The sequence below is a fragment of the Protopterus annectens genome, chromosome 3.part1 (assembly GCF_019279795.1).
Source record: "Protopterus annectens isolate FY-2018-M chromosome 3.part1, PAN1.0, whole genome shotgun sequence".
Lineage (NCBI taxonomy): Eukaryota > Metazoa > Chordata > Ceratodontiformes > Protopteridae > Protopterus > Protopterus annectens.
Window position 1 is genome coordinate 818,187,231 of NC_056732.1, and position 13,600 is coordinate 818,200,830.

General features: G+C 32.8%; 1 protein-coding gene across 2 annotated transcripts in view; it reads left to right on the forward strand.

Annotated features, from left to right (window-relative positions):
* Window positions 1–11,560, forward strand: part of LOC122798288 (myelin basic protein) — an 809,205-nt gene extending 797,645 nt beyond the window's left edge. For both annotated transcript variants that reach the window (XM_044067101.1, XM_044067102.1), the window contains one exon: window positions 7,208–11,560. In XM_044067101.1, the coding sequence (XP_043923036.1) occupies window positions 7,208–7,255 (48 nt within the window). In that variant the 3' untranslated portion in view covers window positions 7,256–11,560. The remainder of the gene's footprint in view (window positions 1–7,207) is intronic.
* Window positions 11,561–13,600: the final 2,040 nt, after the last annotated feature.

The window sequence follows — 13,600 nt, forward strand, 5'->3', positions numbered from 1 at the left end:
AAAAATGAGTCCAAGCAGCTGTTGTGGAAATAGAACCCCCAGTCTTCTGGAAGGGCGAGTGTGCTGCCTGTTTTGCTACTGATACTGGCACGTGTGTGTGTGTGTGTGTTTTAATAACTCTTTAAACTGATTTCAGAAATTCATAATTCATAGTTCACATCAGACTCATTTATTCTGAGTGTACATGTCTTCCTTGTCTGTATCTTAGACTTTGATTCAGGCTATATTCCTGCAGGCCCCCTGATTTCTTTAGAGCCCTAACCCCTCCCTGGCCTGAGTGCTGTCTCTATTTAATCTATAGAATTACTCCATTTGAACATACCCCTGCCCTGATATCAGGCTCCTACCATATAACTCTCTTAAACAGACTCTTGCTTAAGTATGAGATTCCTGTCTATATAGCAGTTATGGATCAAGCCACTACCTGCATTCTTCTGTAATCCCTCTACAGTAAGAGGCACACATTTGTTTCCAGATTCCATTCTACTTTTACAGCAGAACTACTCCTTCTCTCATGATTACTTTGGCTTCATCTAAAGGTCATTTCATTATATGAGAACTTACAACTCATTTAGTCCCCACTTATGGACCATTTTATTGAATGAAAGGTCTTCTGGTCTTCTAACTCCATGAGAGAGTTAAAGAGACAGAGCAAGAGAAAGAGAGAGAGAGAGAGATGCAGTTATGTATGCAGATAGAGTTCTGCGTGGCATGAGTCCAATGGGCAAGTGCCATACAAGACAGAATGTGTGCTGTAATATGTTTTCAGTGCATAATCCAGCATGTGTTACTGCATTTATGAAATGGACAAGTGTATATTTTTGAGACTCGGCAAAACTATTATATATATATTTATTGTATTACAATGTAAATTATCTCCTCTGCCCAAGGTGACAGGAATTTTAATACAGTGAAGTAGATTTGAAGCTGATTTAATTCTATTTAATTTTTATTTAGTAAAATGTGTATTTTGGAGTTTTGTGTCAAAATAATGGAAACTAACATTTATGTTTACATTTTGAAATAAAAAGCAGCATTATAATTATATAATAATTTAATACTTTTCTGAAAATTTCTGTATACCTATCGCAGGGTACTATATAGTTTAATTCACATTATTATTGTATAATTCCTTAGCTAAAGTGTATTTTACCATCATGGCAGTCCCATTTTTGCTGCAGTGAAATGTAGCTTTTATGCAGATTAGACTGCATCCCATAGTGGCAGTGAGTGTTTCTGTAAATATTCATTTCATGTTTGTGGTTTTCATAATGTTATCAGGGGTTTTCATAATGTTATCAGTTTTGCAGGAGCACTGTTTTGATATGATTTTTTTTTTACTTAGTTAACTTTTGTAAATAGGATTCAGATAAAGGTTTCTACTTAGAGTAAAGATAGAATCCTGTTTGTAATTTACAGTGTGTTTCGATGAGCCCAGTTTTTTGAGGTCCATTTATTTTTGTCTGAGGGAATATTTTTAGGTATATTCTCAACATATTTTCCAGACCCCTGTTAGCCAATTAGGCTGTTTTATTACACGAAACAAAAACATTAAAGTGAAACCTTATCTGTGCACCATAAGAATAAACAATGGCATTACTGGGTTGGAGAAAGATTACATTTGAAACCTTGTGCTGTGGAGATTATATGAGTCATTTAAAAAAAAAACAAAAGCAGTTTAGATGGTGTAGAATCTTTCCCAAAGTTCTAAAATATTGGGGAAACCTAGTAGTAACACTGCTGACAAAGATAATATTTCTCAATAGATCCTGCAAAGAGTCTATAGTACTGGAGAACTGGAAAAATGTAGATGTGACCTTCTCAAGAAAGGCAGCAAATAAACAGAAAAATACAACCATGTTAATCATCTCTGTGCTAAGAAAGTGAAGAAAATCACTTTACAAATGAAAAAAAAGTGTGCCTAATTTAGTTCAGTAGAGCTCAAGACCAAATCTAAATGGAGTTACTCAGTGGAAGTTATGTGAGAATAATTTAGTAGTGTTCTTTAACTGGGTGAGACCAGTGTGGTGGAACAGGAAGGAGCAGTAGGTCTGGGTTTTCTGGATTTTTGCAAAGGTTTTGACATGTGTTTTTTTTTAATTACTAAAAAACGCCAACCAGCTCAAGAGTGTGACCCAATATGGTTGCCTAAATAACAATTTGGCGATCTCACAGAAAAATAGAGCTTATAACAAATGATGTGCACGGTATGGAAAGGGAGATTACTAACAGGGTTCACCTGGAAGATGTGCTAGGATTAGCCTCACTAATGTCTGATTAAGTGACCATAAAAGGGAGAGAAAGAAAGCTGTAACTCCTTGAGCATTGTGCAGACATGTAGCAGTGTTACTATTTGTATGTATATTAAACTGTCAACTGGCCATGTCGTCAGCACATAAAAACATGAAACACAGCACAGAAAACATTTAAATCATAGAAACTAGAAAAAAAAGTCTAATACAGATGCTGGCCTACCCCTTGCTAATTATATGTACCAACTCCAAAAATCCAACCTCCCACTGTACCATGACCGTGATGTTTGCTGTTTTAGGTCAATAATTTAAGGTAGACCCTGCTATTGAAGGTAAGGAAAAATGATGAAAAGGAACTTGGTATGGCTAAATACAGAAACATATAGAATTATACTCATGGAAAAGAAATGAATCAATGAATAAAAGTATACACTAAGTCTTGAATGTACAGAAAACAAACAAAAGAAAGGCCTTGGCTATGCTCATTAGCTAAATTTAAGACTCCCTGTCTTAGGAAAACATTTAAATTCAGAATGCACAGTAAAATTGATTATCATTAGAAAGTATTACAGACAATGTTTTTTTTTCTTAATTTTTATTGGATTTTAACAAACATGAACAAAATTACTAAAATTAAATCAACAGATAAACTAACAAAACTATATACAATGCCCATAACAAATATTATCCTTAATCATCAGCACTAGTACTTTTCCAAAAGATTTCTAAGCTTTAGCCAAGATAATTTCTTGAGTAATATTTGCAGTTCTATTATATAAAATTTGCAATTCTTTATTACATACATTCTTTGCTAGACAAATACATTTTGAAAAAGAGAGGATGTTTTTATTTTTCCAATTAATTGTGATAACCTTTCTGGCAAAAGCCAAGATAGACCATAAGAGAGGGAACTGAAAAACAGAAATATGACCTGGAATTGGAACATTAAATAAAAACAAAGAATGTGTAACCTTACAATTTTATCAAACTCTTCCCAGAGTGGAGCAACCATTTGACATTTTAACATTATATGTTCCCAATAGGCTTTCAAATGATCACATCTCCAACATCTTCAATTTTCTTTTTTGTAAAAAAATGCTATTTTGTGTGGTGTTAAAAAACTTCTATGTAGAAATGTCCATGTAAATATTTGTCAATAAATAGATGACATGGAATTTCCAGCAGATTTTAAGTACAATCTTTTAGCATTTTCTGAGAATGTTTTCTTATTTACTTTTGTAGAATAATCCCAATGAGACACATAAAAGCCTACCATTTCAGATCGTAAAATCTTATAAATCACTGATAAGAATGATTTATTTTTATGCATATCATTATTCATTTGAAAGAAAATTTCTAATAATTTGGGTATGGATTTAGTGTTCATACCTAATGACTTTTGCAGATTTTTACTTATAAATTCTCTGAAAAATTGCATATATAACCAACTGCTTTAATTTGTATCATATCTAGCCAAAAGTCCTTCTATAGTGTTTATCTTGTTTCCATACAAAAATTGAAACCAGAATTTAAGATTATTTTTGTCTAAGATTAGCTAGTTTATGTACATTAAAAGATTCTAGACAACTTGTAGTATAAGCTATAGGGAACATCAGGAATAACATTTGTTTAGTTAAATAATTACTATCCATTACTGTTTTAAATACTTTTAATATATGATTAATACCAAAAGTATAAACATTAGATTTTTTTATTATTTAAACAATAGTCTTGTATAATTCAATATGCTGTACTAATGCTAAATGGAACATTATAATGTACTTTAGATAAAGTATTTGAAGTTAGAATTACTTCATGTAATAACTTCCAGTTTGAACTAAATTTTGAATTTAGCTAAATATTTACAGTATTTAAGATAGTAGATTTAATATAGAGATTAATATCAGGGAATACAATACCATTCTCTTCTCAACTTTTAATATGGCAATCATAAGATATCTTTGGTTTCTGAGGATGCTATAAAAACTTTAATAATATAGAATTTAGTTTTTTGATAATTTTTGGGAGGTGGTAGGATTAACGATTGCCCAAGATGTAATATGTTTGGCAAAATTATCATTTTTCATTAATATAAGCCTATCTTCTATTGTAAACATATTTTATTCCAGTTTCCATTTAAATGTGTTATGCTATTAACTATTTTTTTTTATAATTTAATGATACTGACTCCTTCCACTTGGCTTTTATATTGATACATATTTAAATTGTTTATTTTCCCAATTAATTTGCAATTTTTTAACAAGAAGGTTACTTTCTTATTTATTAATATTGTCTCTGTTTTGTTATGATTGAATTGTAACCCAGAAGCTTGATTTAAATATCTTTCTCAAAGTATGTTATTGATTTAATATTTTGAATTACAGACAATTTTTTGAGATCCCATCTAAATTGCTTTCTGTGTGTCTGAACATGTATCTCTGCAATGAGTTTGAAAGGATGAAGGCAGGTGCGGAGGGGCAAAAAGAGGAGTACCAAAATGACACTTAGTCTGCACTAGGACCACATAAAAGGATACTAAGGAAGGGTGTCATCAGTACTGAGGGTGAGGTACAAGGAATCCTGTAAGTGCATGGTGGAGCCATATTTCAGGACATATCTGAGGAAAAATGTTCACAGAAGGAGCAGTGGACATGTGAACAGTCTGTGAAAGTAATAAGCTCTGAAACAGAAGAAGAATTAGAAAAATGCATGTGGCAGATGTAAGACAGTTCTATGGAGAGTGAGAGGATGTCAGTTGTAGACTTACATAGGAGCCATATCTTAAGCAATTGGGAGGAAAATTGAAAGACAAAGTAGGCAAAGTGCTCCATAACTGGGAACAAGCCTAAATGGAATAGGTTATTTTGAGCAAAAAAAAGGGAAACTGGCTAGGGTTAAAAAGGCCCACAAGTGCAGTTAGCCTAGTACTTAACTATGAACCTATATGCTGTTGTAGCTACTTGGTGACAGTTGTTACATGATAAAGGAAGATCATCATGTGAAAATGAATTTTATTTACTAGTCTTCCTGTCAATGCATTATAAAAATCAAGGTATGCATTGTATATTTTATGGCCTTATACAGTGGGTCTTTTTGCTAAAATTCAGTTTCTCATCTCTTATTTATTTATTTGTTTGTTTATTTTTAAACAGTCAGAGATAGAGGACTTGGCAATTGTGAAAATTTATATATTTATCTATTTATTGATATATGATTATCAGGAAAGTCTGATTGGGTAGGAGTCCATTTTCAGAGGAGGCCTGGGGAGAAAAGCTCCAAAGTATTACAAAACATTTTAAGAATAATAATTGTGCAGTGTTTAAAAATAATACAAAAAAAATACAGTTTAAATAATTATCCCAAGTTAGGCATAACACGAAAACATTGGTTAAGAATGGATACAAGTTATATGGCAATGATTTAATATTTAGAATCTTTTAACCAATTTATAGAGAAATTAAAGTTGTTAGTGTAATACAAACAGGAAATGCAATACGAAGTGAGAGAAAATGTTAGTAATAATTCCAAGACAGCACCTGGAACACACACCATGAAGTTTCTATGTAGGCAGAAGTAGACTCTGTTTAACAGTCTGAGGCATGTCAGGGTAAATATGGCTTATGCTTTGCAGTGCTGACTCCAAGTCAAGTCTAATTAAATGTATTAGGCGGCTTAGTGAATACTGCCCTTGTCTCAATGTCACTTCCCAAACATAACTAACAAAACTTACACAACTCTGCAAAAATAGATTTTACAAGAACAACTAGTATGCAGGCCACGTTGGTTAGAAGGAACAAATAACTAAATGCCTAAGTATGTTTGGGATCTGTAAAAGAAAGTGCTATTCCATTGTAAATTTAAAAAATGGCAATCAGAGAAAGTCATTTGCAACTCAGGTCTTAGTGTTGCACTTATTCACTGTGCAGCAAAGTATTTAAGGAACGAAAAGGAGTATAAAAATCACACAACTCTCACTCAATAGGCATTTCTTAAAAATATGTTGAATTTATCCAACTGTAGTCATAAGAGTTCTAGACAATTCAGTTAACTTCTGAGTGCTACTTCATATCAAAGTTAAAAGAAAATGTAGAAATTTATTCAAATAGAAGATGAAAGACAAATTAAAAACAGTATATAAAATATATGACCACAATATTCTTATTGCAATGTGAGCAACTGTATCTTTATTAACCATTTACAGTTAAACTACTGCTGATTGATTTCTGACTCCGCTAGCTTCATTTCCTTGAAAATCATTTCCCAGACAATGCCAGCATTTTCACTGACAGGCATCGTCAGAGAATTATACAAGCACTAAGAGCCATTTCCCAGTGTTTGCCCCCTTTCCCCATCACTGCAAACATGGAGTTGGTTATATTATTTAAGGGGGGGGGTCTGAGGGCATCATGGTTAACCCTTACAAAAAATACTGAAAATAGTGTTGTCAGTGATTTTTTTTTTAGGCAACTGAGTTTGGAAAGTTAGTGCTTTGGTGGATTGCCACTTTTCCACTAATAGTGGAAGCACGATTTAGATACCTGCTCATTGCACTCTAACAACAAATAAGACAGTCTCCGTTGCTGTCGTTCAGATTCTGTTTTAGTAATCCAGCCCAGGGAAAGCTGTCCATAAATTTATAGGTGCAGCTCTGATCACCTTCCCAAACAGGAAAAAGATGAACACTTTGCTCTCTCTGTGTATAGTGTATGTAAAGCATTTAAAGTTGTAAGCTCTCAAAAAATACCACCACCCAACTGTTAGCTGACCATCTATACCAGAGGGAAATGTTTTGGAATACACTTTTACCAATTTCTTTTCTTTACCTGAATGTCTTCTTGTTACCTAATAATTGCAATACCTGTTTTTATCTCACAACTGTATTTTAGCACATGTTGGTAAGAGATTGGCAAATGTGTTCAATGTGTTTCTAATCTAGTTCTTTTTCTTGTTCACAGGGAGGCAAGGATAGTCGATCTGGTTCTCCAGCTTCTGCTAAACGTTAAGACTTTAAGACTGTGACACCAGAATATTTACATTGCTTCAAAATGCCCTGTCTTCTTTAAAATATTAATGCATATGTACCAAAATGATTTAGATAGACGCAGTCTGTTACTTAATATTGGCTGATCCGTTGTGTCACATAAGTAGTATAAAACATTAAAGGACATTATGATAACCATGAGACAAATTTGAAGGGTACTCTTCAAACAAATGTTAGTTTGTTTTTCAATTTAGTTATAGATTTCACCCTTACAAATTTATTACAAATGGTATTGCTATATAGAAAACAGGCTTTCTGACTTATGCTATAGCTTATGTCTGCTGCTGAAATTACAGATCCCTCTTTATAACTCACAATTAAGCTTGTCATAAATAAAGGTTCATCATATCAGGTAATAACAGACAGCCAGAGCAAATACAGGTTGTGGACTTATGACCTTGTTATCATATAGACTTCTTCCCAAATTAAGGAGTTGGTAAGGTACAGAGAAATTTGTTATGTAATGCAAGCATTTTATCTCTCAGTTTTGCCCATGGTCTCACTGACTCTTTCATATTTCTATATATTTTTTCTTTACAATTATGACAGACTATAATATAAACATGCAGCTTGCAAATGTGTTATGTCTCTTATTTTGTACTTTTTTTTTCTGAAGCAAAATGCCTCTCTTACCTCTGTACAAGTACAAACATTTGCAACATTTCCTTATGATCAAATGAAACACTAATAGCACCATACATTCTATTTTAGCTTTATTTCATTCCTATAATTTCCCTTTATGCAAGCATTATCAGCCTTTGTTGTAATGACTGGTCACAGTGTTAATATTACTTTTATATGCCACAATCTCTACCATATAGGTACTCAAAATAATTATTCAGAATTTATTTACATGATCTTTATCAGTACATCACAACAAAACCTAAACAGACACGTCAGCAAGCAGCATTTTTCCCAAACAGAAACCTGCTTATTTATAAAAGTAGTAATCAGTTCAGCAATGTGTCTGTGTCATGACTATGGCATTGTGTTGCTTGGAATCTTTTACAGTATTTATTTGGGGGTGGGAGGTGGAATACAATGTACTGAAGTGATGCATGCAGTTTAAGTTTTCTTATAAGACCCCAGATAGTAACATGCAATGACAGTATGCAAAGGCAAAACTGCTTTTAAACCTGTGAACATTCCATTAATGGCATGCTTATAAATCCATTTCAGAGGAATGATTTGCTATTTATTAATACACTATTCCCACAGATACTACTTAATACATATCCTATGACTCTGGGACTTTTTAGCCATATCTAAAAAGAATGCTCTTCTGAATTGCACTGTTTTTTTCATAAAAATGTTTTATTTAAATTATTAATATTTAACAGCTCATTTTAGTTGTTTATAGAAAGAGTAAAATATGTATAAATTACACAATGTTTTATTAAAGCACTTTTACTAAACTAACAGGGCATTTGTAGGCTTTAGCATGTGATAAACAACAAAACCGATGTGCAACAACCTAAGAAAACTGAGCTTGAAAAGATGCTGCTACAGCAGTAATGCATTTTGCTAATTGATTGTGATATTAATTCTGGTGTTAAGGCTAAAGGAGAGAAAACAGCAAAAGAAAAAAAGAAAAAAAAACTGTGATTACTGTCAAGTGCAACATCCCATGATACAGAATTTCACAATGTACAATAAGTATTAAGTCATTTTATTTGTGGTACCACTGTCTCTAAATGGGTACACGACAAAGCTTCTAAGTATTGTCTCTGTTGTGAAAAATAAACAATAAAAAGGTTACTATAACTTTCTTCAGAGTTGTCAGTTATGTTATATATAGCTTTATAAAGTTTTGTCATTTTGCGGTTGTAGGAATGTGGTGTAGCTACGTCACTAGTGGCAATAAGACACAATAGCAGGAGTTGTATGCATGAAATGAGAAGCTTAATTTTATTTATTTATTAATTTTTTTTTTACATTTGTTGACAGGGTATGTTCTCCATTCCAAAGATTCTTTTCAGGCACAACCTGGGGATATTACACAATCATTACAAAAATGAATAAAGTAATTATAAAGGATAGATTATACAGATTTAATTAACATTACAGTATAATGATTCTCCATATGAATATATTTCAATATCAAGTTACATACAATTACTTTCAGTGCAGTAATAAGAAAGTAATATCAATTTGAATCAGTAGATAATGTGGTAATCGGTATAGTAGTAGCAAAACTAAGATATCAGAAAAGTAGAAGAAAGGCATAGGGTTAATGTGATTTATAAGAAAAAAAGTTTATTACAGTAGAGAATTATAATAAGGGCTACAATAAATATATAAACCCTGAGAATATTTGTACGGTGATAGAAAGACGAGGGATTAGCCTTACAGGTATACATGAATGTACATGTCTGGACTGAAGGTTCTCCTGGGGTGCTTTATTGGCAAGTGAGAGTGTATAGCAGAAGGTGAGTATTTGTTTTAGGGTGTAATGATTAGCTGGGTGGATCATAGCAGTTGCACTGAAAAATTAATGTTTAGTCTTCATGCAGAGTTGGTCTCTCTGGTCAAGATACAGTTCCCATGCACCTAAAATACAAAGTATGGCATCCCCTTCTTCATCACTTACATATGTATCCTACATCATGCACTGATGTGCCTGCTATGGACTTTTTCCCTAAAGGGGGAAGACCAGCCTCTGACGATAGGATTGCCATGTTTTCAGATTCCCAAAGTGGGAGATTTATTTTATAAAAAAAAAGGTATAATTTTCAGGACAAACTATGCCCACACCTAGTGCAAAGAAGGAGATTTTGCCTTTTTATCCAAATTAAATTCCACTTTTATTGAATTTGGTTAATTTCTGCTTTTTATATCATATTAAGTTGTTTAAGATACAACATAAGTGTTTTATTGTGGTGTCAAGTTCTGACAGCCAGTTAGAGCCAATAAAGTAAGGAAGTAAGGACTTATAATTAAATATGCGCGTGTGTGTGTGTATATATATATATATATATATATATATATATATATATATATATATATATATATATATATAAACATGGCTTAGAAATAAGAAAGACAGCAATTTGAAAATGAAAATATGTTATGCCCCCCATTTTGTAGATTTTTCTGCAGCTAAATGCCTCTCATACCCATACAAGTATAAACATTACCAACTCTTCCTCATGAGCAAACCAAACACATAATGCTTCATTTACTGTATCTTTTTAATTTCATTCCTAAAATTTGCTTTGTGCAACGATGTGAGCCTTTGTCTTAAGGCCCAGTGCAACATTAAATTACTGTGTATACCATACTCTCGACCACGCAGGTACTCATTATACAGAAAAACATAATTATTTTTCTTTTTTTGTATTATCTTTGACAGTATACAACAGTGAAAATTAAATGAATCCATGGGCAGGCAGTTTTTTTTTATTATTATCTTAAACTGACAGAAACTTGCTTGTTTGTAAAAATAAATAACAGTCAACTCATCTATAGTCCTGAGTCATGGCTCTGGCAATTTGTCTGTAGGAACCATTTACTGTAATTTTTTTAGGGGTGGGGTGGTTGAGGAATACTATGCACAGTGATGATGCATGCAGTTTCCATTTCCTTATAGGACCCCCATATAGTACGAAGCACATAATGATAGTATGCAAATTCAAAATTGCTATTTACCTATGTTAACATTCCATTAATAATGTGTACTTATTAATTTACTACAATATCTTAAATATCCCCACAATTACTAATAATTGTGATATTACTCTGGGACTTTTTTAGCCATTTTCAAAAAAAAAATACTCTTCTGAAATGCACTTTTTCCTCATAAAAATGTTTAATTTGTTGTCATAAAAATGTTTTATTGAAACTATTAATTTTTAACAGTTCATTCGGTTGTTAAAAAGTAAACATCTGTGGATATTTCTTAATGTTTTACTAGAGCACTTTTGCTAAACTAAGAGCATTTATAGGGTTTAGTGTGTGATAAGATAAAGAATATGGTCAGTGTGCTACAAGTTAAGAAAAACTGAGCTTGAAAATATGCTGCTACAGCCGTAATGTATTTTGCTAATTTTTTGCTTGTGCTTTTAATGCTGGTGTTAAAGGACAAAAATCAGCAGAAACTGTGATCATTGTCAAGTGCAACAAACCATTATACAGAATTTTGCAATGTGCGATAAGCTTCAAGTCATTTGATTTGTGGTACCACTGCTTCTAAATGGGTATACAACAACGCTTCTATGTGCTATATCTGTTGTTAAAAATAAACAATAAAATGTTAATGTACAACTTCCTTCAGAGTTGTCAGTTATGTTACACATGATATTACAATGTTTTGTCATTTTACTGTTGTGAAAATGTTGTTCAACCACTTCACTAGCAGCTTTAAGACAGTAAAAACAGATGCAGTTGTAGGGAACATGGAATGAGAAGTGTAATTTTCATTTTTATTTTCATTTTTACATTTGTTGACAGTATGAGTGCTCTGGTTCAAAGACCGTTTTCAGGCATAGCCTGGGGATATTAAGCAATCATCACAAGAATGGATAAAGTAATGATAAAGGATAGATTATACAAATGTATATAACATTACAGCATAATGATTGACCATATCAATATATTTTAGCATCAGTTTACATACAACTACTTTCAGTGAGGTAACAGGAAGGTAATATTAATAAGCAGATAATTTGTTAATTGACATAGCAGTATTAGTAGAATTAAGATGTTGTAAAAGAAGAAATGTATAAGGTTAATAAGAGATTTAGTGCACTACAGTAAGGAAATGCAATAAGGGATACCCCAATTTATAATCCCCGAGAGTCTTCGAAGTAGTGGAAGAATTAGCACTATATATATATATATATATATATATATATATATATATATATATATATCATTTAATAATTAAGGAAGTGGACTGTTCCAAGGACCCTTTTCAGCCATGACCTGAACCAAGGTGGTCAAAAGAAGAAACATACTCCAAAAGAATAATAAATTATATAATACATTAAAGAAATGATGATAATGCAAAAAGCAGACAATTATAATATAAATTAAGTACAGAAGGAATGTTTAAGTCTAAAACTTATTTTTATTGTAAAAGACGTATGTAAATAAAAGTCCCAAACATAATGCAGAGTGATGCAATCAGTGGAGTTTGTTTATAATAGCATAGGCATGAAATAAGCACACCACCGAATGGATTATTATGAAGTTAAAAAAACAACCACATAGCCACCTGGTGGTTTGAACCCTGGCTCTAGATGATTGACACTGCTAAACTGACATGGTGACCCCATGTGGAAAAAAGGGAAAAAGGTGTTGTGGATGGCTGCATCGTCAAAGAACTTTCTTTATGCGATGCACTTTTCACACCTACGTTACTCCTCACCTCTTATGAAGAAAAGTATAGGGAAGAGGTATGTGAGAGATTCCTAACATTTTAACATAAGGGCGGAGAGGTACACAAGGGTAATAATGAGTGGAATAAACATATACAAAGCAGGAGACAGGGTAGCTCAGAGAGGTAGAAAATATATTAACCAGTCTCTGATGTATGTACGTATGTTTAGTTCAAACAAGTGGAAATGATATGACTTCTTGAATAAGACAAGATTATCTGCCAACATGGTGGGTTCAGGTAGACGTTCCAGCAAGCTGGAGGTAGTTTAAAGATGTATCACTCACAGATAAGAGTAAAGGAAGGTCTGGAAAGAAGGAGAACATTGCTGTTTTGAAGACAGTAGTTGGAGGTTTTGATACACAATTTATTGAGCAGGGGGGCAGTATCCTTGTTTAAGAAGTTTGTATGTAAGTATATTAAGGGGTAGAGTAGTCTTATCTCTAACTATTATCCATTATCATACCTCTTAACCTCTTTAAGAAAGAAATCTTGACAAAGCCATATGTAAAAGTGGGTAAAGGCCCAAAAATAGGGACAAGTTTTAAATATTGCTGTTACAAACATAGAAAGTTGACAGAATAACAGGTTTTATATTAGCCTGAATTTTCTGAAGGGTATGAAGTCTGAAACTCAAATGTCTGTTTATTTTCTGACTTCACTCTTTAATGAGTTGCCAGTAATTTGCCAGAAAAGCACAATTTTATGAAAAATGGACCAAAACTATGAGGCAAAAATCTGGACATTCTGCGAAAAACTGTACAGTTGAGAGGTACCATTTTCTTTTCGTGAGACTAATGCAATGGTGTTCAAATATACTGCAAAAGCTAATAAACAGGTTCATAGGTAGGTACTAGGCTATCCGCCCAAGGGCCTATGTAAGCCTAGCCCACAAGGTTCCCTGGCTTACGCCACCCAAGAAAGTTATTT